General features: G+C 43.8%; 1 protein-coding gene across 1 annotated transcript in view; it reads left to right on the forward strand.

Annotated features, from left to right (window-relative positions):
- DDAH1 (dimethylarginine dimethylaminohydrolase 1) overlaps positions 1–22,209 on the forward strand; it is a 54,109-nt gene extending 31,900 nt beyond the window's left edge. Inside the window, exons 2-6 of the mRNA XM_057374545.1 lie at positions 5,846–5,945; positions 7,035–7,108; positions 7,691–7,810; positions 19,847–19,990; positions 20,379–22,209. Of these exons, the coding sequence (XP_057230528.1) occupies positions 5,846–5,945; positions 7,035–7,108; positions 7,691–7,810; positions 19,847–19,990; positions 20,379–20,495 (555 nt within the window). The 3' untranslated portion in view covers positions 20,496–22,209. The remainder of the gene's footprint in view (positions 1–5,845; positions 5,946–7,034; positions 7,109–7,690; positions 7,811–19,846; positions 19,991–20,378) is intronic.
- The last annotated feature ends 893 nt before the right edge of the window (positions 22,210–23,102 follow it).

Consider the following 23,102-nt stretch of genomic DNA (forward strand, 5'->3'; position numbering starts at 1 on the left):
CCCTGTGAATTTTTTAAACCTGACTGAAATTATTTCCACTTGCTGTGGGTTGAAATTTCAGCCCAACTTTTTGTGGCAAGTGAGCTGGTTGCTGGCTCCTGCTCTGTGGGAAATAGTGTCCTTGCATTTTAAATGCTAAGTGCTGGAAGAGAGGAAGGGGAAACCAAGGCATGTTTTACTCCTGGTGAGCTGTGTAAAGTTGTTCTCATGCACTTCAGTTCTGCTTGGATATTAAAACACAATGTATTCAAAGAACAGCCAGATTAATTATGGTTTTAACTTGGAAGAGRAGATTGCTGCTTGAATTGCTGGGACCAGTCAAACTGGAGCTCCCCTCTGGTTTGGTCAAGAAGCTTTTCTAGGACAAGAAACCCTAGAGGCCACCTGCCTCATTCTGCTTTTCCTACATGTGCCAGTCCCTCTCTGTGCTGCTCTGGTCCAGCTTTTTCCATGTYTTCCCTTCCCTGGTGGTACCGTGCTCACGCCAGTCTCAGGCCAGTGGGGCAATGGACACTTCACACCACGTACATTGGCACATCCCTTGGGACAGTTTCAGTAGTAGGRTGGTAAGTGGGTTTGGATCCATAACAAGTGGTGTAGGCATTTACAAATGGGTTCATTATCTCTGTGGCCTTTTCTGAACTCCRTGGTTCATAAGCCCCCAAAACTCTGCCAGAAACTGCACCTGCTTGGTGCAAGCTTTGRGTAATGGTGAAACTGTCTCAGAGCTGCGATTTGAAGTTAGTGTGGTAACTAACAAGTTATCTTCTCCTTGAGGATACAGCTTGGGACTACCTTCATGTTCCTTCTTGTTCCTCCTGTGGCCTTGTTTGATGAAAAATGGTTGAACCTTGAGGACACAGCCTTGAAGATGTGTACTGGTTGGTATTCTGACCCAGCCACTGAGCTGCTATGAGTCTGATTGATGCTACTGTGCAGCGGCCCTACCATCTGGATAAGGGCCTGGCCTGGACCTGCATGTTGGCAGAGAGTRGCAGGGTATGATCAGCTGAAACTCCCAAAAAGCTTTTTCTGGGTGTTGTGATGTTGAGCCCAGTTGGGTGAAGTCATGCTCAAATTACTCAGAGCTCAGCAGTGCAGATGTGATTTGTCTGGGTGTCCTGGGAGCAGCATATCCACCCATGTCATGCTGCTGGGCAGCTGGCAATCCACTTTGGGACCAAGCTGCAGCTGGTCTTTGCCTTTTCTCCCGTTCTCCAAAGAGGCAGGGGGACACAAAGGCCCTGTGTGGGTGAAAAGGGAGATTGCCAAAGCAAACTGTGGTCTGTCAGCTGGTGGAAGTGGGAACGGCGGGTACAGGATGTCCTTACCAGGGTGTGCTGTTTGTAGGACACAGCTGACCTTTCTTGTCTTGCACTTAACTCACTCTTACTGCATGGCCTTCATCGAATAGCAGTGCTGAAGCATCTTGTTCTTCTGCTGTTTTCCTGATGACCTTTCAAGAGCCAGGGAGGGCCCTTTCTGGTATCAACACCAGGAGCATGAGTTGGAAACTCTGCCACAGCCCACATCCCACAAATTTCTGAGATCAATACACACAAGGGTGTGTATCTGACCTACTTAAAGCAAGAAAACAACCAGTAGTGGGTTTTTCTTCTCAAAACCCCTCAAACCTATTACAGCATTTCCTTTGAAGCCTGTGCAAGTCCAGAAGGGCAATGGTTATCATCAAAAGGAGACAGACTTCCCTCGTGTCCAAACAGAGCASATTCAGACAGGCAAGAACCTGGATCGTGACCAATACTGATATCTGGTTTGGCAAAACTAAAGTCTACCCTTTCCTGGCCCCGGATTTGTCCATCTCTATTTATAGCCTGTAYTCTGAGCCTTGCTGAAAAATGTATTATATATTGACAGTGGCACTTTGTGAACTCAGAGCTACTGGCTCCAGAAATAATCACCTTTGAGATTATTATAGTCTTAACTTTTGCATATGTTGAGTCTGACATTTGCTTTGCACAGCTATGAATGACTGTTTAAAACACAATGAAGTAAAGTCTGAAATGCAGTATTTGTGATTTAACAAGCTGGAGAAATGGGTGGTGGATGTAAACTGTGAGGAGACAGTGCAGCAGTGTGTCTTGGACTGAGCCCTTTTGTTAGAGCTGCAGTTGGTCTCTGGAGAGCTGAGGTGAGAGCACATGGAGCTGAGCTCTGCTGGTTTAGGAACCTCATTTCATCTCTGGGTCACTGCATGGTCTTTTGCCCTCTGAATCTCTCTGCATCCTTTCATTTAAGACAGGGCTGGAGACATCTTCCCCTTTTCACCCAGAGCTTGGAGACAATGGCAGATGGGCCCTTGCAGTCATTAGAAGATGCCTGATTTGGTACCATCCACAGCTCCTGCCAAGCCCCAGCTGTGCCCCTGCCCATGGGGCRTTTTGGGAGCCTGAGTGGCGCCTTGCCCACGGCCCTGGCACCCCAGGGGAAAAGCTGCCTTGCTCTTGGCAGGTGTGAGATGGTGGCTTGCAAAATCATTTCCCAGTTTCCACTGTCTTTTGAGAAGATAATTTCCTTCTTACTGTCAATAACATAAATCCCRTAATATGGTTAGTGCACAGGAGACCAGTAAATAATTTAGGAAGCAGCCTATGTTTAGAGTGCATCAAGTACTAATATAGAGAAGGAAAAAGTCCCCGCACATCAGTTACAGTAATTGGTGGAAGGCACCAGTCCGAAGGGTAATGAGCTCCATTTTTAAAACACGAGGAAATTAGATTTTTATAAATGTCAAACGCAGTTATTGTCCTCCTTCCTTGAAACAGAGCTGAGCTGGCTGGAGCCCATTGTCTCTCAATCAGCTTTGCTATGGATTAGACACATCCCGTCTCACACCAGGAATGTGCTTATTAGAAAAATATCACTGCACAAAGCATACAAACTTTAACACTCAACCCATGTACTAATGGATACATGTACAATAAAACCCGATATCATGTTACAAGCCTTAAGCTGACCTTAGATAATAAGATACAGAAATCTGAAAGGATACAGATGAGTGCTCTCTTTGTGTGCMACAATTCTGACTACCTGGGATTTTAGTTTTCAAATAAAGGAGATGAAGTGAGGGAAGGTGACTTTTCCTCTTGGCTGCTTATGAAAAAAAGAAAGCARTAAGTCTTCTTCATAGAGAAAATGCTTGTAATCAAGTCATGTCCAAATATTTCATGTATTTTACTGGTGTCTCCTGGGTAACTGCGGTTTCACAGAGGACTTTGTCGATCTGCCATTTTTCAGTTCTTTCCTGGAAAAAAAAAGCAGGAGGTGGTTATTTGTTTATACATCAAAGCTAGCTCTGTGAATTAGTCTTTCATTCATAATGAATGAAAATGTCGCCAATACGTGTTAAGACACCACACTTCAGAAAATGGCTATCAGTTGTTTCGGAAGAGTAAAATGTGAGGARAATAAAGGGCTTTATAAAATTGACCCTCATTTTATTTATTTAAATTTGGGTTTATAAGCTAAAATGAAGCCAACTGTCAGAAGAACACAACGGGAGGATCTTACAAATATCTTTAAAGCCTTGGACACCATGAAGCAAATTAAACTAGTTTTCTGTGACTTTGGATAACTTTTAGTTCTGATAACTTTCCTAAATGTCTGTGCTACAGCTGCATCAACCCCTGTAAATTAAGTAAAGAAACAATTCAAGGCATCACTGATGTAGTCTGGTAGTTAAATGGTAATCAACAGCTGGTGATTAAAACATCCATATGACTCAAATGGCAAATCCAAAGTCAGCATTTACATTCCACCAGCCTCATTAGCTAGGCACTCTATTTAATTGGTACTCCAGTGCAGTGTTATTAGTTGGCCCTTCTGGGGCAGGGATGTGAAGTGCTGCTGCCTCCYTGGCTGCCTCTCCCTGGGGAGCTCTTGCTTGCTGTGGTGGAGTCTCTTCTCAGCACCAAGCACGGTTTGCAGTGCTCAGGTCAAAGCAGGTTTGTCCTGCTAAAGAGAGTTCACACCCATTTTGGTGACGGGTGTGAGTTTCTCTCATCACAGCGATTGCTGCCCATGCATGCCCAGTCCCATCTCATATCACAATTGTTGCACATTCCTGATCCCAATGGGTCATGAGAAGCTTTGCAACACATGAGGCACCTTCATTTAGTGTCTGCAGGCTGCTCACATTTTACACATCTTTGCTCTCTCAGGTGTTGTTCTGTGGTCCAGAGAAGCTTTTGTGTCTCCCCTCAGAACGTGGGTATGGTGGTCCTCTACCACAAAAACATCCACAGCTCTGCTGATGCTTCTGCTTGTGGAGTTGAAGTTGGGGAGGAGGGCAGGARTTGTGTGGGCAGTGGGTGCATAGCAAGGACAGCCACTGGCTTCATTTCCTCTGCAAGCCCTGACAGCTTCTGTTGGGAGCACCTGCTCAGCTGCACATCTCAAAAGGCTTTCTCGGTGTTTTGGTTCTGGAAGCTGCTGGAGGCTTTAGATTAACTGGAGATAGGTGACCATGCAACAGGCTGGGTGAACCTGGTTTTTCTTGCGATTTGGCCTTCAGCCTTAAATAATCCTGTCTGATGGTTTTATTTATTTATTCTAACCACCTGTGACTGGTGTCCCTGTTGTGAGTTTGCTTGTCTGCCTCATGTCGGCACAAAAGACTGAGTCTGTTCTTGGAATGGAGCCTTGCTTTATAATGCTGCATCTCTATTWCTCCTTATTAAACATTTGCTTTCTTCTTCRGGGTCTCTTGACCCTTATGCTTGTAACACCTGCACTGGGGTGGACCCAGTGTAAGACCCACTGGGCTTCACAGACAAAAGGAATCATTCTGCTGTCAGTGTACAGATGTTATGGAATGTTGTCATGTTTGTACAGCAGCAGTTTTCCAATATTACCTCAGCTGTTCCCTGTTTATTTTTAAAACATCACATGGATGCAATTGTCATTATAAACGTAATTTTAAAGAATGCTGGAGATAAGGCAACAAGACTAAGAAAGATGAAGCATTTCTACTAAGCCTGGAGACTCTTGAGTGCCAGGTTTCTGCCTGAAGTCATTTTAGCATCAAGTGAAAGACAGAGGAGCAAAAAAGAAGTGTTAATTGTAAAGGGCATGCTGCAGGCTCACTCCAGTCTGTATGCCAAAGCCTTAGATGGGAGTTTGTGTAGGGAGGATGAAATGAATCCCTTGGTATCAGGAAGCCCCTGGATACAGTTCTGAGTTGCAGCACAACCCATCAAAGTTCTCCAGGTGGCACAAAGATCTGCCTCCATCTTCACAGGTTTCAACAGAAGCACCTACTTTAACAGTGTGCTTGTCCAAGATTTTTGAAGCAAGGTGGCTCAAACATGCAAGGTGAACTGGTGTCTAGTGAAACTGCAAAACCATTAGGAGCTTGAATGTTTCCCCTTGAACATGAGAGGATTTTCTTTTTTCTTCTACTGAAGAGGAGCTTTTGGTAGAGCTGCCACCTCCATGGCTGGCAGAACCACCTTTGTGTCTGAGCAGAGCAGAAGGAATGAACTTCACTCCTCTGCTGGTGCTTTTTCCATCCCAAATCCAAAGGACGGGATTTGGAAGAGGATATTACTGTGCAGAGGCTTTGGACCCCTCATCTGTCCCCCCTGAATGCTGCATGGCTCAGGTGCAAAGACAAGAGCCTAATCTCTGCCACTTGCCAAACCATCCCACTCAGACCACAGAGGCTGCTGAAGAGAGGTGGGGAACTATGGTGGGCAGGGCCACAAAGGATCCTGCCATGCATCATTGAAAGGCTTAAATTCTTATTAATCGTATGTATTTCTGGCAGGTTTTTAAAAAAAATTTCAACAGTACAATATGTTCTTAATAACTTTGTTTTAAACAGGTTGAAGCCATGAAGAGAGTACTGGAAAGTCTCAACCTTAATATAGTTGAGATGACAGATGAAAAYGCAACCTTGGATGGTGGGGATGTCTTGTTTACAGGTAGAGTGATAGTGAATTTGCTRTTTACATGTTCTGACTGCCTTAAAGACTGCATGGTGTCTGATACCAGMAAAATAAAATGTCATTCCTATGGTTTATTAAATGGGTTGTTTACTAAATGTCATAAAGGTAGCTGAGAGATGAGTTCTTAGTGCAACCCTCAATGTCCTGCCTAATTCCTGAATAAATGGAATAAATAGAACAGTACATACACTACAAAGAACAGCACTGTGCATACAGATTTTATTTTAGCTTGTTAAGTGCCAGTAAGAAAAATGCTTTCAGTAGTCAGCTGTCTGGGGTTGTTTCATATTTCTTATAACGAGCAGCTAACGTTCACCAGACTCATTTTCAGGACTTGTAAAAGCTTGATGCAGACAATTGTCACTAGTTCAATGTATTAAATGAAAAAAAAAAAAAGCATTTTTAGGTTACCAAGAAAGTGGTGGAGTTGCCTGTCAGATGTCATGAGCCAGACAGCTTACATGCATGGTTGACTTCAAAGATGAAGATACTGCCTGTGTTTTTTATGTCATTAAACCCATTAGGCTTTTTCTCACATTGGCTGCACACAGGGTCGCTCCCCGCCCGTGCTGAATGAGCCTGTTTGTTTTGATCAGCATCACAGTCCACTGGCTGCTTGCCTTGCATCACCACGGGCAAGGAAGGGTCTCAGAAGAGGCAGACCACGAAGGGACRCCTTTCCAAGGCAGTGCAGATCCTGCACTGATTTTCTCTGGTGCTGGAGGGTGCCAGTGACTGCAGATCTGCTTTGAGACCAGAGGAAATCTCAGAGGGAGAGGGAAATGGTCAATCAGTGGTGYACTAATCCAGCCCAGCTGCTGTCTTTCCTGACCCAGTGACCACTGCAGAGATTTAGGAAAGGAAGCTATTTACGCTTCTGGTGAAATGTGTCTTCTGGAAAAAGATTAATTGCTTTAGATTATCAGCTTGCAATTGCACGTTGCATTCTTTTATGCTGAATTTTCAGTTTAACTGCTCAGATTGAGAAAAGAAATATAGAAAATTAAAATCCATGAAAGATTGCTTCAGAACRTCTCTAAAGCTGGTCTGCTTTTTTCATTCCAGGCAGAGAGTTTTTCGTAGGTCTTTCCAGGCGGACAAATCAACGTGGTGCAGAAATTCTGGCTGACACATTTAAGGTTTGTAGATGCATTCATGCCACAGGAAATACAAGCTGTCATTCACTGAACTAAACAATTATACTCTCCAAGATGTTTGTTGTACTCATGTACTTAAGACCTAATTTTAAAAAATACTAAAGGTACAAGTTGCTGAAAAGGTTTGAGCATGCTGTAAAGTGATAGATGCTGAAGTTGGATCTGAAATGTGAGATTGCTGCATAAAAATCAGTTGGATAGTGGGAGGCTGTTATTTTTTGAGAGCTTATAAACACTCACATTCTTCATGTTYTCATGTATCAGCCCTGTGTTCCTATTGCCGGTCCCTGGAGAGGTTTTATGTACATATTCTTTAATTAAACATTTTTATGTATTTCTTTATAGTTGCAACAATAGTAATATTTGAAACATGTTCTGGATTTTATGCCAGTCTCCAGACAAGACAGGCGRGTCCAGAGGAGAGTGCCATACTTAAACAGTTGACACTGTGCCCTGGGGTTGATAATTTGCAGAGAGTAAAATTAATTATGGAATGTGTCAATATAATTATGGAACTAGGACACTTTAAAAGTATTCACAGCACTATTCTTTACTCCCATACAGGATTATGCTGTCTCCACAGTCCCTGTTCATGATTCTTTGCATCTGAAGAGCTTTTGCAGCATGGCTGGACCAAACTTGATTGCCATTGGATCAAGTGAAGCTGCACAGAAAGCCCTCAAGGTAAAGCACATCAGAGAATTTTCTTAACCTCAGCTCTCTTTCTGGAATTTTTTTGTTTTAATATCTGCATCAGGATGATGGAATTTTAAAACAGATACAGATCAATGCAAGAGGAAACAATGAGTACATGTTAGGGTCTCCTGTGTGTCCAGGACCCCTCTCCCTTCATCACCTGCCTGCAAAGTTAAGTGCCTTCCTGGTCACAGTGTTCCTGTYTGGTCCCATGTGGGTCTTGTAACAGCTTGGCTTCAACAGGAAGAACAGAGGAGTCTCTGGCCAATAGTTTGAGTCTCTGAACATTTTCCTATGAAGTGGGAGGTGTGGATTTGAACCAGGCTGAGGCCTCGTGTATCTGAGTCTCTCTTTACTGGCAGACATGAAACCAGTAATGCATTGTGTAGCAGGTCAGTGTTGTGCTGTCACCATCATCCTCAATGGGAAATGTTTATTGCAGTTTGCACTGGGCTCTTGGCTTTCCTGCCTGCTGGGTGTGTTTGGAGCAAATTTATCAAATTAAACTTCATCAGAGATGTAGGCACTGAGGCCATGAATCTCATTATGCTTACAGGAAATAGTTCCTGGAGGGGTCAGCATCTCTGCATCTGCAGGGTACCACAGCTGAGGCTCCAACACTTTACWGCAGAAACTTTGGGCACCGAAACAGCAAAGGGCATTTGGGACTTTTTTRATCAGGATTTGCTTAAAAGGTTAACCAAAMRTTACTTCTTAGTTATGGCAGCAAKTCCTGAATTTTCAGCTTCTGATTATRCTGAATGATTCTTGTGCCAGTAAATAAGGACCTAAGTACACACGCTGCACTTTGGTTTTGCAGAAGCATCTTTGATATGCAACATGATCACTAATGCATGGAGGAAGCTGTGTGTCCCTAATAAGAAATGAGAAGTGGTAGAGTCTCTGCTGTACTAGTGAGAAAGCTCTTTGAAATCTGCTCTGTTTAAGTGCAACTTATGCAACCCAACTTGTATCTCTTGCCCTGGTTCTGAAGCATGAATTATTGTTAAGAACAACATTRTTGTCAGTACCCAAGGCACTGCTCCAGATCTGTGCCARGCAGAACATTTGCAGGAAAAATAGYGTGTAACTCCAAAAGCAACATCCCCAGTCCTCAAAGATCTTAGGAACCTACACTGYATGCCCCATACACCTCTTTGGTTTTAGTCAGCTAGTGATATTTATTACTTTAAAACATCTTTAAATATTTGCAAGATGAAGGTCTAACAGATTTCTTGTCCTGACTGSTGTGCTGTGATATTTCATTGCACGTTTGCTTTTCAGATCTTGAACATTTTCCTCATGGGCATAATCTTAGGACTTCCATTGTCTAGCAGCATCGCTTTTACTATCAGTGTTCAGCAGAGATTTACTGGGGCTTTTTTTCTTTTTTTAACTTGTGATAGTTCAGGATATAAAATGCCTCAGTCCCTAGCTATGACAAAAAGAACATTTCAAATCTCTGTCTCCCATGTTGGACATGGGTTGAGTTGTGGAGGCCAAGAGAGTGTAGTCTTTGCTGACTTACAGCCTGGCAGCAGTTAAGGTGAGAGGATCTCAGCCTGATTGCTACCTACACCTGAGCTTGGGGGTGCTCCTAAGCAAAAGGATGCTCCGTTGCCTTCCCGTGTAGTTTGGAGTGGCTTTAAGTTTGCTCATTCAATTCATTTGAACAAGCTGTCAAAGTTATTCTTGTACTGGAAATCACTTTGTGAAGCTCTGGGAGCACGTTTCCAGCTTCTCACCCATGACTTCTTCCCTGGGAAGCTTATGACAAATTGTTTTAGTTGTGAAGGTCTGATGTTCCTGATGCTGTGAGATTGATTTAGYCTGGGATGAAAAGTGCCCTGCATCTTTCCCTGTGAAATTTACACTGTCCCAAATATTCAGGCTCAAACTCAAAATGCATCATGAACAGCAGCCTGATGAAGCTTSCAGGTATCCAGCCCTACATTTGTATAGAGTGTTTATAAACATGAGGAAAATACTGTTTGCTTAATGCTGCAATTTGAACTTGAGCCAGGGCTAATCTGGGAACTCGTCAGTTTGATTAAACCCTTCTGCACAGCTCAGCTAATCGTGTTGCAGTGCATCAATTTAGCTATTGTAACAATTTTTTTTTTTTTGTTTAAGTTGATCAAATATTGCTGGTAACTAATAACCATCAAGTAAACAACAACATTAATCAAGGTAWGGTAATAAGCAGATACAGTTTTAAAATAACGTGGTAACTAACAAGATACTTTGGCAGTCTCTGATTGTTGGTGGATATATTTTTTAAAATAAATCAACTCTGTCAGTTTTCAGTGCTTTTCTCTGCACTTTAAGCAGTAAGTTTGCATATGCCTGAGGGTAATGTTTGTTTGCACCATGCCACCTGACCTTAGGGACTCTGGCCTGGAACAGGATTTTGTCCCATAGCACGTGCCCTTCTCATGCTCCTAGAGATCTGACAGGTTACATCAGGCAGCCGTGTCACAGCAACATATGGAGTTACCCAGAACGTTTTCCAGGGATCTGGATCTGGCTGTTTCTCCAGCAGTCTAAATCTCTTCAGAGAAATTATTGGCAAACAACTGGGTGCATTGTCTGTGTTGGAAATGATGGCATTTACAGTGCTGCAGATCACCAGTTTCCCCTAACACTTGAATTTTTGCTTTTTGACAATATATTTGTATTTGTTCACTTGCCTCCAAAGCAAAAAGAAATTCAGTTGGCAATCACCTTGTTGGAGTCTTATGGAAATGCACGTGCAAGAGGATTTTTGAGGCACTGACACTTGGAATTAAGAGCTGCTCCCTGGATTTCAGCGGATCAGCTGAGCTGTAGCAGTGCTGTCGGCTGTTCTGCTGTTACCCWGCACAGTCCCCTGAGCTTCTGCAGAGTCTGCTGCCTGGCACAGCCCAACATGCCACTCCTTTGTTGTGATAGCTTGTTATTTTAAACCCATCCTTAATGTTGGCATTTTTCATGACTGGAAGTGCAATCATACAAGCAAGATGATTAAGCTGTCTTTAACCATCTCTGGTAATTGAGTTGTTTTCGTGTCTTGTTAGGCAACTGCTAGCAGTGAACTGCTACATCATGCTATGCTAACATTTTACATTTAAAATAGGGTTTATCTTCTTACTAACARTCTTGTTTGAAACAGAATTTTTTCTTCATTGTTCATACTAGTGCAACTTATGTATCCTTACAATACTTYAAAAATAGAAAAAGAAATTGCATCTGGTGCTCGCATATGGCCAAGTGCAATTGATCGTGAGTTTAGTGCAGTATGTGTAACGTAAAGCGCTGCAAGCAAGCTGGGAAATGAATCCACAGAGTTTAGGATAATAGACCACATGCTAGAAGCAGATAATAAATCAGACATGACATTTTAACCATTAAATCCTCTTCAGGTTCTGGCAAGTGTAATGTATTTATTTGGACTGGAGCTGAAAAGTGGTACTTCAGGAAACTTGGTGAAAGAAAGAGACAAATTAAGTGCAGAAAGTACTGAGGCCTCTAGTGACTATCACATCTGAAACTTTACCTTCCCTCTGCTGTTTTCAGCATGCAATTAATTCCTTCTTGTAGTTAAACCTGTTTATAATTCCGTGCAAGTAATTCCATATTTGAACACTGGCCATGGTTTTTGAGACGATGAAGCCTGGGATTATTTTTCAATTCCCTTGGTGCAATCAGGATTTCCTATGAACATGTCACCTTTGGGCTCTGATCCTGCACTATCAGAGCTGCTGACCTTTACTGTGAGGGGGAATGAGGACAGATTTGGGCTGTGACAGTGCCAGTCCMAGTGCAGGGAGGTGATGTGGCAGTGCTGCAGTGAACTCTCTGCACCTCTTTTCCCCAACAAGGGACACAGCCCTGGATCTTGTTGGGACAGCAGMAGAGCAGGAACTGGCCCAGGACACAGTTCAGGCTCCAGCAGCAAAGGCAAAAGCTAGGCAAGGTGATGATGGGAACTGTGGTACAGCATCTCTTGCACACTCCTTTCTRTATTCTCTTGCTCAATACTAAATCCAGAAAAGCCACATTTGTGGCCATTTCTGTTGTTTCATACAGAGCAGTTTCCCTCCACTTTGTGATGAGTGAAGACTTGGACAGCAGCAGATGATTGTGGACACAGTCCTTGATCAAACCATCTCTGCCACCCTTTGGATAACTCAGTAGCAACCCCAAAGGATCTGAGGGTTGCACATGCTGTTCCTGGCTTTGACAAGCTCAGCTATTCCCTTGCAAGCAGGATGGATTGTATTTGTAGCAAGTTCCTGCTAATAAAGATGTTCTCTCRTCTGTTGAGAAATGAGTCTGTGCTCTGGGCAGGCTCTGGTACCAGGCATTCACCAAAGGACCAGCCCTAGGCTCTCCCTATAGGACTGGTAGAGAAAATCTTGGTGAGAACCCACTGATCTGGGGTGATTCAGGGTGCCTGGTGATTGYAGATGGGTTTTGGAAGGGAGCAGAGGGCCTGGAAGGAAGGCAGGAAACCCTGCATGGTGGCTGGGGATGAGGGCTGCAACAGGGAGGGCACTCATCCCACCATATGGCCTGAGCCTAATCCTGCAGGCAGCTGAGTCTGGCATAGTCCCTSTAAGATCTGGAATAATGAATGGAGTGGCCTGTGAAACATCTGGGGTTTCAGCTGCTCATTAGAGAGGAGTGGATATTAATTACAGAGGCAGTGTGGCCATGGCAGATGTCAGCACTGAGTGGCATGGCCAGGTCATGCAGCTGATCTTGTAACCCCTCGTGTCCCCTCACAGACTTGTCCCCTCAGGAGCCAGAGCAGTGGTGACATCTGCACTTCAGTGCTGGTCTTTGGAATCCTGGAGTCCAGCCTCCTCACTCGATGGGATTTCTTTATKGTCAGGAGTGTATTGGGCAGTGCCATGACTTTTAGCAAATTCTTTCCTTTTTCCTCCTGCTTTCAATAAAAGCTTAGGCATAATTGTTCTGCCTTGTTCTGGATTCTCTCATTCAGTATATTCTGCTGGGAGTGGAGCTGCTCACTCATTCCCTAAATTATTCCCTGGAGGACCCTATTGCTAATGCAGCTGTTTTGACAGYGGTCAAGGGAGGCTTATCAAAACCACATCTTAAGGATCAAATGGAAAGGAGTCTCTTTTGGGTAACTGGGCCCTTGGTCTGTATCCAAGCTATGATCAGAGCAGAGCTTTTAAAGACTTCAGCACAAGGAGTTGTTCTTGCATTGGCAGTTGCCCCCATTCCTTTGATTAAATGCCTTTTGTTCTTACTCCATCTTGTGTAACTGAAGTCTCTGCAATGTGCCAGCTTTGAAGAGCTGAGTCCTGTTTCCCTGCATGACAGCAGGGTTATAGTGCCTGGATAAAGCTGAGGGGTTCCCAGCTCTGTCACAGAAATGCCTTCAGAACAGACACCTAAGGGAAAACTCCATCCCTCTGGTGTTCTTAGAAAACAGCCTGTACCACTGCTGCAGGAAAGGGCTCGGCTGCTTTTGCTGTTCCTGTTGTCTGTTAGCGTCTGCCTTTTCTAGCAATGCACAGGTTTGCATGAAAACATTATCTCTTCTTCCTTAAGAATTCATCATTTGTGCCTCTGCTTATTCCCCACATGAAGTCATAATCCTCTATTTATGCTATCACAATGGGTTGCTGTGGAAATCATTACTAATATTAATAACCTAAAGAAGATGACATCAGGTAGGGAATTAGCAGAAAGTGCAGATGAATGCTGATTTTTTTGTAAAGCAGGAACAAAGAATGGTTAGTGAAATACAAAGAGCCTTTCATAACTTTCCCCTTAAAGCTAAACATTAAAAAATGAGAGTGCTTCTCTCAAATTTGTAGATAGGAAAATTAATCAATTTATACAATTCTATGTACTTCCCTTTATATCCTTCTGATTCTTCATTACTTTGTGAATTAGGGGTACACATCATCTCAGTGGATGTAGGTCTTCACTGAGYGCCAGATGACCTCCTACCWTAAAAAATCAACTARTTGTGTTTTAGTTAATTTTTGATGWTGTGATAGACTCTGCAYTTAYCTGAGTGTTAGTGCTGTTCAGTTTGCAGCATGTGGAAGAATCCAGTCTTTTGGAAGATAAAGACTCAAAAGTACACATTTATAGACTAGAGATTGCKGTATTAATCAGTTTTAGGGATTTGTTTGTTTTTAAAGGGTGAGGAAAGTGTCCCTTTCAATACATGTTTTTGCTCACCAGTAAGGCTGTCAGCCACAGGAGCTGGGTCAGAGGCTGACTGAGAAGATGTCATTTGCCTTGCGTAAATGGGGACTCATGTTTCTATTCCTTTGCTTCTTTTTTTCCCTTTGACTATTCTCTCGCCGGGCTCCTGTTCCAAAAGACAGGATGTTCGTGCTCTCGCCTGCTCGACAGAAAACAACAGCCCATGTAATCCACTTCCTTTTCGCCTTCTCAGGTCGTGGTTTCCCTTTGCAGTGGTCCTTGGCAGAGCTGGCAGGCAGGTGACAGTGTGGCCTGAGGAAGGTGGCTCAGAGGGGCACAGCAGTGCAGGTTGCACACGAATGGCACTCGGTGCCCATCACATCTGCGGTGATGCAAAAGGTGCCCTGCGCCAGGAAAAGCCGATGAGCAGGGTGGGAGAGGTCACGTAAAAGAACTCTTCCTTCTGGAAAATATGACTGAGAGGGTGCAGCAGGGAGGCAAAGCCCGAAGCCCAGCTGCTGAGACCGTGGGTGGCAGGCGGAAATTAAAGCAAGTCTGGCTGTGCATRGACTAAGAGATCAGCGTGCTGACCATGGCAGAGCCRGGCTCTGCTGCCTGCAAACACAGCTTGGCTGGAGCCTGCACCTCTAGGTGTGTGCTGTCCGACTCTGTATCTCTATCAGACTTTAGGGTACCTGACAAGAAGGCTTAGATCATTCCCYATTGATTTATGCTGCTCAAAGTGGCTGTGGTGTCCCCTTCCTACTGAGTCKGCTACGCTGTTGTCTCTCCTGCATGTCAGGGGGGACAATTCTGAGAGATCTCGACATTCCAGCAAGGCTGCTGGCTTTTCCAGCTCTGCTCTTGTGTCCCCTCTGGTCAGCCTAGCCTAGCCAAGTGTTTCATGGCCACTGCTGTGTTTCTAGGAAACTCTGAGAAGCTGCAGAGTCCCTGCATGAGCACTGTGCACTGTGGCATAGCTCACCATCCCCACTCTGTCCTGCACTTCCTTGTGTTGAACCCACAGGATGCTGCTCTCTCTCTCTCCAGTGCCAATTGTTTCTCCAAATATGAAGAAATGAGGAAGGAACTTAAAGGAAGGCAGGGCAATAAAACAGTAAATGAATTTYAGTTTAAGTGTAAGGTGATGTGCATCAGGGACAGAGGGAATGACAATTCTTGATGTTATTTTGATGTTATTCTGAACATCACAYATGAAATAATGTGCTCTGACTGATTGTTACTGCAGAAATGAGATCCTGGGCTTGTTGAAATTTCTAGTTTGGCTGAAAACCAAGTGGAGGATGTCATTACACCACTGATAAAGCTGTGGTACATCTGCATGCTGGCTTTTGTGTGCACTTTGCATACACAGTCCCTTCATTTCACAAAAGGTAAAGTAGAGCTGGAAAGATTCAGAAAAGTTCTGTAAGGACTGACAAATGCCTGGACAGCTTGCCTAAGGACACAAACCAAGCAAGCTATGATTGTAACCTGGAAAAAAGATAACTAAAATGGGATTATAGATGCCTAAAAAGTCAGGAATTATATGTAAAGGTGACTGGGGATCAGTTGTTCACTGTCTCTTCCAGTGCAAGAACCGGGGGAGCTCTAAAAGTACGTACGTTCTAAAGGAGCAAGTTCAAAAAAAGGAAGGAATYGTTTCCTTGCTTAGTGGCTGTCTGAACTCTCTAGGTACCTTGCTACCTGTTCAAAAGCAAACTGGCAGACTCCGGTCTGGGACAGAGCTGAGCTGGTATCACTCTGTATGACAGYTGGTGAGTTGGGGCTCCTGGAAACYRTGCACCAAATCTTGGTCACCTGCAGTCCCTATCTTGGGATGCAAAGGTGGGTGTAATCACCTCTCACCTGAGGCTGGGRACACCCCACCATGCAGCACTGAAAAAAAAGCTTTCCCAGATGCTGCAAGAATTATTTAAAAGCACATTTGGTAATCAGCAGTATTTTCCAGGTAGCAAGCACTGATTTACCTTTCTCAGCTGTCCCTCCAGATGGCAATGGACTGGYCAGGTGCCTGTCCTCATCTTTTGCCTTTGGTGTGTAAGGGCATGGCCCCGAGGTGGTTCCCAGACCTTTCCTCCGAGCAAAAAAGAAACGTGTTGTCCTTCCAAACTCCCATGMAGCCTGGGGCCAATTGCTGAGTTACTCCTCTCATCTGCTTTGGTTGCCCTGCACTACAAAAATACTTCCATTTTTGTCATGGTAGGCGAAACCTTGATGTACCGTTATCTTTTCTCACACCTGTCATTCTCTTGGATCCCACGCCAAATGTTGCTTAAGCATCAGCGTAAAGTAGGCCAAAGTTTAATGTGTCTGGAAAGAAAGAAGAGATGGGRTAGAAAAAATAAATCTTAAGTAGTTTGAAGTAACTAGTTTTCTTTTAAGAATGCTTTGACTTGAAGGATTTAAGAAAGGATAGCTGAAAGCTGGTGAGAGAATGATCTCCTGGGTGTAGGGTTACACACATTCAACTTGAGCTTACATTCGATTTTTCTTTTAAATGCTGGGGGCCAGAAGAACAGGGGCTAATCAATACAAACATCAAACCYTGAAAAGCTGGGCTTCTGCTTCTCTGTCAACATCACACAGGCAGTTTTAAGTGTGGTGTTCAGTGCCCTGTTAGCAAAAGAAACATTCAGTGTATGTTTGGTTTTGCTTGYGGGGAGTTGGACACAGAAATGTGCCTTGCAGGTGTGGTCGCTCTGTGTCCTGCAGCAATGTGGATGTGAGTAGGTCCCAGAATGAGTAGGCAGCAGGGCTCAGACTGGGGCCTTCCTCATGGAGGGGGAAAATTTATAGCTAGGCTTGGCCTGGTTTAAAAGTGCATGCAGTCATCGTAGCTCTGTCGGTGATAATAGCCCCGAAATGCGTACACATTTTTCCTTCGTGCATAATGCTGCTTCATAGTTAGGATTATTTAGCTTATCCATTACCTCAGTTGTCTGAGGACACACTGTAAAAAAAAAAACTATAGAAAAGGCATTTTAGGCTATGTGAATGACTTCAACATAAGGAAAGCATGACTAAGGGCTGAGAGAATGTGCAGTGAAAATTACCCTCTTTAGGCTGAAGAAAATTCCCAGAAAAACTAGGCACGCGGGAAATGCCTGGCTCTTAACGCAGCTGCTTGTACAATGTTTGTGGACAGAAAGCCAGCCCTCTATAAATGCATCATATTTTGGAAAGTATCTGATAGAAAATACAATCAAAGGACCTTGCTTTTATCTCCTTTTCTCTGCGCTGGAGTCAATCTGGCCGGGCACATGTACTTAATGACTTCACATAATAGAAATACAGAAAACCACATGGGTCTGTAAAGTACCCTGATTGTGTCATATTGGTGCATTTCTGCTGCATCCAGAGCCTCCCTGTGGGGCAGATTTGGGGCGTTATTGCCTGGGCACTCCCTCAACTAAGTGGTTTTTGAGATTTTACATCAACAGGCAGGCATAGTTACAACAGCGATGAGAGCTTGCAAATATGATTTCCTTTTTATCTTAAGAGCTGAGGAAGAGAGTAATCTTGTGTTGTCAACCTCCAGTTACTAGTAAAAGCTTTCTTGTGCTGTTGTTCCATCTAGCTGAGGTCCCAGTCCCACTGTCACAGCTGTGTCCTCAACTCCTGTGTTGCTTTGTCTCACTTTCTCTCTCAGGTTTTCTCATTTGTTTCTGAACTATTTCAGCCACCATTTGYGTGCTTTTTAATATTGAAAACAGTCCTCTTAACTTGCCCTTGCCATCATCTCCCAGGCTCCCCGATGCTGGTCCTTGAGGCACCAGAGTCCTGCCACTTGTCCTTCATTTYTGCTTGCTGCTGCAGTTCTCACTTCAGCATTTTGCAGCAGCAAATGAATGGGAGACTTGTCTATACCCTTCTGCTTAAGAATTCTTTCATGATTTCATATGGAAGTGTTTCCCAGAGGTTCACAATATATTTCTGATGAATGAGCTGTTCCTACAGAAAACTTACACTATCAGAATTCTGTTTCCATCAAGGAGTGGAGAAAGAACAACTGTTTGGGAGCTTAGTGAAATCCAGGCATAGTGGCTTTTTTTCCTACTGATACATGTATTTTAGTGCAGATGGAATAAATGTTTGCTTAGTCAAGACTTAGAAACATTATTTAGGAAGGAAAAGGGAAGCTGCAGGTAGAGGATGTGTCTGCTGACTCTGCTTACTAGGTAGAAGAGCCACTCTAGGTGCAGACATGTCTCCAGCTGCTGGATGTCTGCAACATCAAGGAAAGTAGAATAAAACACATCTTGGCAACATAACAGAAACAAAATCTAAAAAAAGAAAATTGACTCTGCTAAGCACATGAAAATACAAAATTACATCTGGTGAAGTRAAGGTGCAAGGTTTTTTGCCCAGAAAAACATATTAACCTTTTATGGAGGTGSATGTGTCCTTGGGAACTTGGGAGAGTTTCATAACATGAGAAGGAACAAGAAATGACAATCTGATAGCACTTCCTCAAGAATGCATGGCATTCTTTGTTGTGAGTTTCATGTTCTCTACGGGATGTGGATGACTCAGGCTAGAACTTGAAAAATACATTCAAACCTATAAAGGAATTATTTCCCATAGGTGTGGGCAGGCGCCAGTTCTTTGTTGCTTCCCAGTATGTTGTAAATCAGCTACATGTAGTATTTTTTTTATGAATGAGAAGTAWGAATGACCTTGCAAGCAACTTTATGACAAACTTAACTGTGCCTAAAATTAAGTCTGCTTTCTGCTATGTGATGTACATCTCTGGATTTTCCCTGAGAAGGGAATCTAGCTGAAAAATGTTGTTAGCAAAGACCAGGTTTTTCTAATGATAATAGTGTGAATATTTTAAACTGGAAAAAAAAAGCCTTCTCTTTCTGTTTGCATCTTTGCCATGTATGGGGGAGCATTGTTGGGCTGCGGGAGAAACAGAAACAAACACTTGCATTTGCTTAGGCTTTCCGTAGGGCCAAAGTTTTGGACTTTGAGCCTTGTTCAGTTCTGTTATTCTTGGTCTCTGTGAGGCTGAAGCTGATGTAAAGCTGGAACACTGCAATGGGGAGTCAGGAATCTTGTCTTCAGGCTTTTCCCATCCTTGCTAAAAAGGATCTGATCCAAAACACGGCATTGCATGCTTGTCGTGTCCTGAGACTCTGACATTCCAGCCAGCCAGGATCTCCATTTGTGTATGAGCCTTATATTTATGAGGCAAACCTCTGAAGCCCAGCAGCTCTTGTGTTGCAAGGGGTTATTGTGCTGTGCCCTTGGGAACGAGGATTAGCGCAGACRTGCCCGCTCACTCCCCAGCACAGGTGCTTAGTGAAAGAGTAACTGCTTGCAAAGCAGAACGGAGGTCCTTGAAAAGAATTAAGATTGGGCTGATATCCAAGCTGGGAACTGTTCCTGTCCTGTTTGGGTTAGTTCACGCTCGTTATATAAATATTGAACAATGGTTGCTTTTTTGAAGGTGCTGAGCACCTATAGCCTCATTCGGTGTCAGGAGTGTTTTGCATACTCAGTGTGCAATCCTTGAGGAAAAGATCTCAAAGAGGATCTTACTGAGTGCCCTGTTTAATCCTGCTCCTTGCAGGAACCATTGCACAAAGGTTTTTCTACTGCTCTTTCCAGTTATGTTTAGTAGATTCTCCCTTAAAGGGAATAGATATTAGAATAGTAGATTCTCTTAAAGGGAAGAGATAAAAGGAGATATTTGCTGCATAGCAAAATGTCCCTTGACTGCCTCAGCAATCACAATTAGCTATTTTTGAACATTCTGTCCTCCCATTTGTTTGGCACTGCTAACATGTTTAACCTGAATAGCTGCACTTTGTCTCCTGGCAGACCATGCAACAGATGAGCGACCACCGCTACGACAAGCTGACAGTGCCTGACGATGCCGCAGCCAACTGCCTCTACCTAAACATTCCCAGCAAAGGGCAYGTCCTGCTGCACCGAGCCCCTGAGGAGTACCCAGAGAGTGCCAAGGTGAGCCTGGGGTCCTGGCAGCCCCTCTGGCATGCCCACCTCACTGGGGGTTGATTGGGTGCTGTTCACAATGGGCTGTTGTGTCCCACCATGGAAACAGCAGAGGGCAAAAGCTGGGAGGCCTGGGCTCTGCTCTTTGCTCACTGCTGGTGACACTCGGTCTCTGGTGCTCTCCACATTAGTGGGTGTAGCAGCAGCTCTCTTGCTGCAGTGTGATGTGTGTGAGTCGCACAGCCAGAATGCCATGTGCACTGTAAGTGTTCGTGTTGATTCACAACGATGGCATGCTGACCAATCCATTTCTGTTCATTCTGTAAATACACAGAGAAAAGGGAAAGCAGAGGTGTAAAGTGTAATGATTTTCGCTTATGTTTTCTTTCCTGAACAGGTATTTGAAAAACTGAAGGACCACATGCTGATCCCAATAGCCAACACAGAACTGGAGAAAGTAGATGGGTCCCTCACCTGTTGCTCTGTGCTTATTAACAAAGCTTCAGAATTATGAGTTTACAGAGTTCCTCCCTTGTAACTGGCAATAATGTTACACACAAGGTAGAYGAATCTGTATCCACACTTTTATTGTTTTTATTGACAATCTACTGTACCACTGTGCTACTAACCCTTGTTTACAAATTTTTTGCATTGTGAATTTTTATTATGTCCTTGCAGATGGTATTTAAGGTGGATGTAGGGYTTGTTGGAAGCACATAACTCTGAAGTAAGTTAGTCCTATGGGCTAGCAGAAGACCATTATAATGGCTAACCCTTAGCTTTAGTGATTTAACATATCTGTGTGAAAATTTTATGAAACCCAGCTAATTCTCAATATTTCAAGCACCTCTGTTGTCTTTACACTGTTCCCYCCTGTCTTCTTTTCTCTTGCTTCCTTGATTTACATGTTTTTTTCCTTCCTCAGTCTTCTACTTTCAGTGGTGCAAGGTATTGGGGGGACTGAAGAAAATTCAGTGGGCTCACAAACTGGGTACCTTGTGTGGCAGGGAAGCTTTCTGTACCCTGGCTGAGCAGSGGACAGTGGAGTGTGCTCACTGTCCTGGCCATGTCACAGTGCTGCTGCTGGGCACAGCTGTGCTGGAATCCATTTCAGATACCAGGTACCAGCTTTGGAAAAGCTTCCTCTGATGGGAACATTCAAGGGCAATGACTGCCTGGGAAACTTGAATGACAGAAGAGAGTAGTGCAGCCACAAAAGTTGTCTCCTGCAAATTCAGGTCCCATCTTCCTTCTAAGACCACGATTTTCAATGTGGTGAGAATGGGAGAGGAGTTTTGAAAAAGGCCAGATCCTRGGAAGCCTCTGGACCACAAAAACTAAAGGCTGAGATGCTTTCAAAAAAGTTAAATCTACAAAAGAAATATAAAGTATGGGGGAGTTAATTCTCTTTGTTTACATCTTAACATTTATTTGTTTCTCCTTTCTGTTTTCTCCTCTTTTGGAGGCCACTTACTAGCAAAATTCAAAAGAAAAGGGTGATAGAAGGGGTTGAAGGACAGCTATTCCTGGAGTATGCCCATGAATAAGGGAAGCTATTTTTTCCTGGAAGACTGGCATTTATACTTTATCTGCCCTTGGGGCAGTTTTCCTTGGAACAATAACCATCTTATTTCGTTTTAGTGGCATGAATATTCACTGTGGTATTCAGTTAAGGCAAATATAATTTTTGTAGCAGATTCCTCAACATGTTTACCCACTGAGTCATAGGTTTTTTTTTTTTTTAATCACCACAGAGTGAAGCACACAGCATTGTATTCACATGCTTCTTGTTAAGTCATTTGTAAACTAAGGATGGGAGAAATTCCCAAACAGAGGCAGTAGTGGGAACTCTCCAGAGACCGACAAATAGTCTGGACGTGTTATCAGCTTCCTAGACATCTCCCCCACCTTTCCTGAATCACTTGTGGCATGTTGCTGAGGTGCAGTAGGAAGTGAGTGAGGGGACTGAGGCAGTGTTGTCTGCAGGAAAGCAAACAGTGTTAACCAAGTGCACGCCTGGGTCTGCTTTGGAAACCTGCATGCTTTCTCGTGCAGTCATAAGGGAGGAAACGCAAGTACTGACACCCACAGGGTCCCTTSAGCAAATCTCACACGGGATCTCGGTGCTAAGGAGGGGAGAATCTCCAGGCAGCTACCAGAGTACACCTGATACTTGTGGGTGCCCTGTACGTTGTGGTGACACGAGGTATCCTGGGGAAGAGAGAAATGACAGATGAATATGTTGGATGTGAAAAGAGCGTGTCCCAAAGGAAGTTCTTCAGCCAGCCAAACAAAGGGGTTGGATTTTTTTTTTCTCTTTATGACCGTGCTGTCCAAAGGGTAATCCTAATGTTTCCCCTTTGTCTCTTCCATTCCCATGCACCATCATTTAAACCTGAGCCAGGTTATCAGGCTCTAAGGATGTAAATGTCGCAGTGGGGAATCTTTTTCTGCCTTCCCTTGGTGCTTTTTAAATATTTGATAAAGTGTCATGCATTTCAAAATATCTTGACATTAATCAGAGATTTTGTGCCAAAAAGTGGCCAAGCAGTATTGAGCTGTGAGCTCCTAAAGGCRAGCTGTGCTCCATTAAAAACCTCTGCAGCCATGGGACCTGTCATACAAAGCTAAAACACCCCCTGCCACCCTGCCTTGTCCATGTACCCCCTGGGGCCTGGCCCCCATCTATGTCCTTCAGTTCCTCTTCCCTCCTCTTGCTAGGGGGACCAGAGCATCCAGCTACACTGGGAGTGTTAGGCTGTAGGATTTCTATTTTATTTATCTTTAAATATTTCTATATTATTTTTATTTCTTTGTTCTTCTTCCACCCTCTCTCACCTTTCACCTGTCTCCTTCCTCAGACTCTCATTTCTAGTTTGCTCATCAAGGCATGGTGATCACTTTTCTCTTTTAATMCCAAGTGGTTTTGCCTTCTGTTGCCTCAGTTCTTACTTGAGTCTTTTTCTTCTCCCTCTTCACTGTTCACTCCAAAGTATCTCACACCATGGTGGACTATCCTAAACTCATTCCCTCCCTGAGTAGGTGCCAGGAGAGAGGAGAAACTGAGGGGTCTGCATTGGGTCTGAGCAGCTTCTTTTGAGCTGGAAGGGTGACGGTCAAC

This window comes from Malurus melanocephalus, unplaced genomic scaffold (genome assembly GCF_030028575.1).
Source record: "Malurus melanocephalus ecotype Western Australia unplaced genomic scaffold, MMel_1.1 scaffold_8, whole genome shotgun sequence".
NCBI lineage: Eukaryota > Metazoa > Chordata > Aves > Passeriformes > Maluridae > Malurus > Malurus melanocephalus.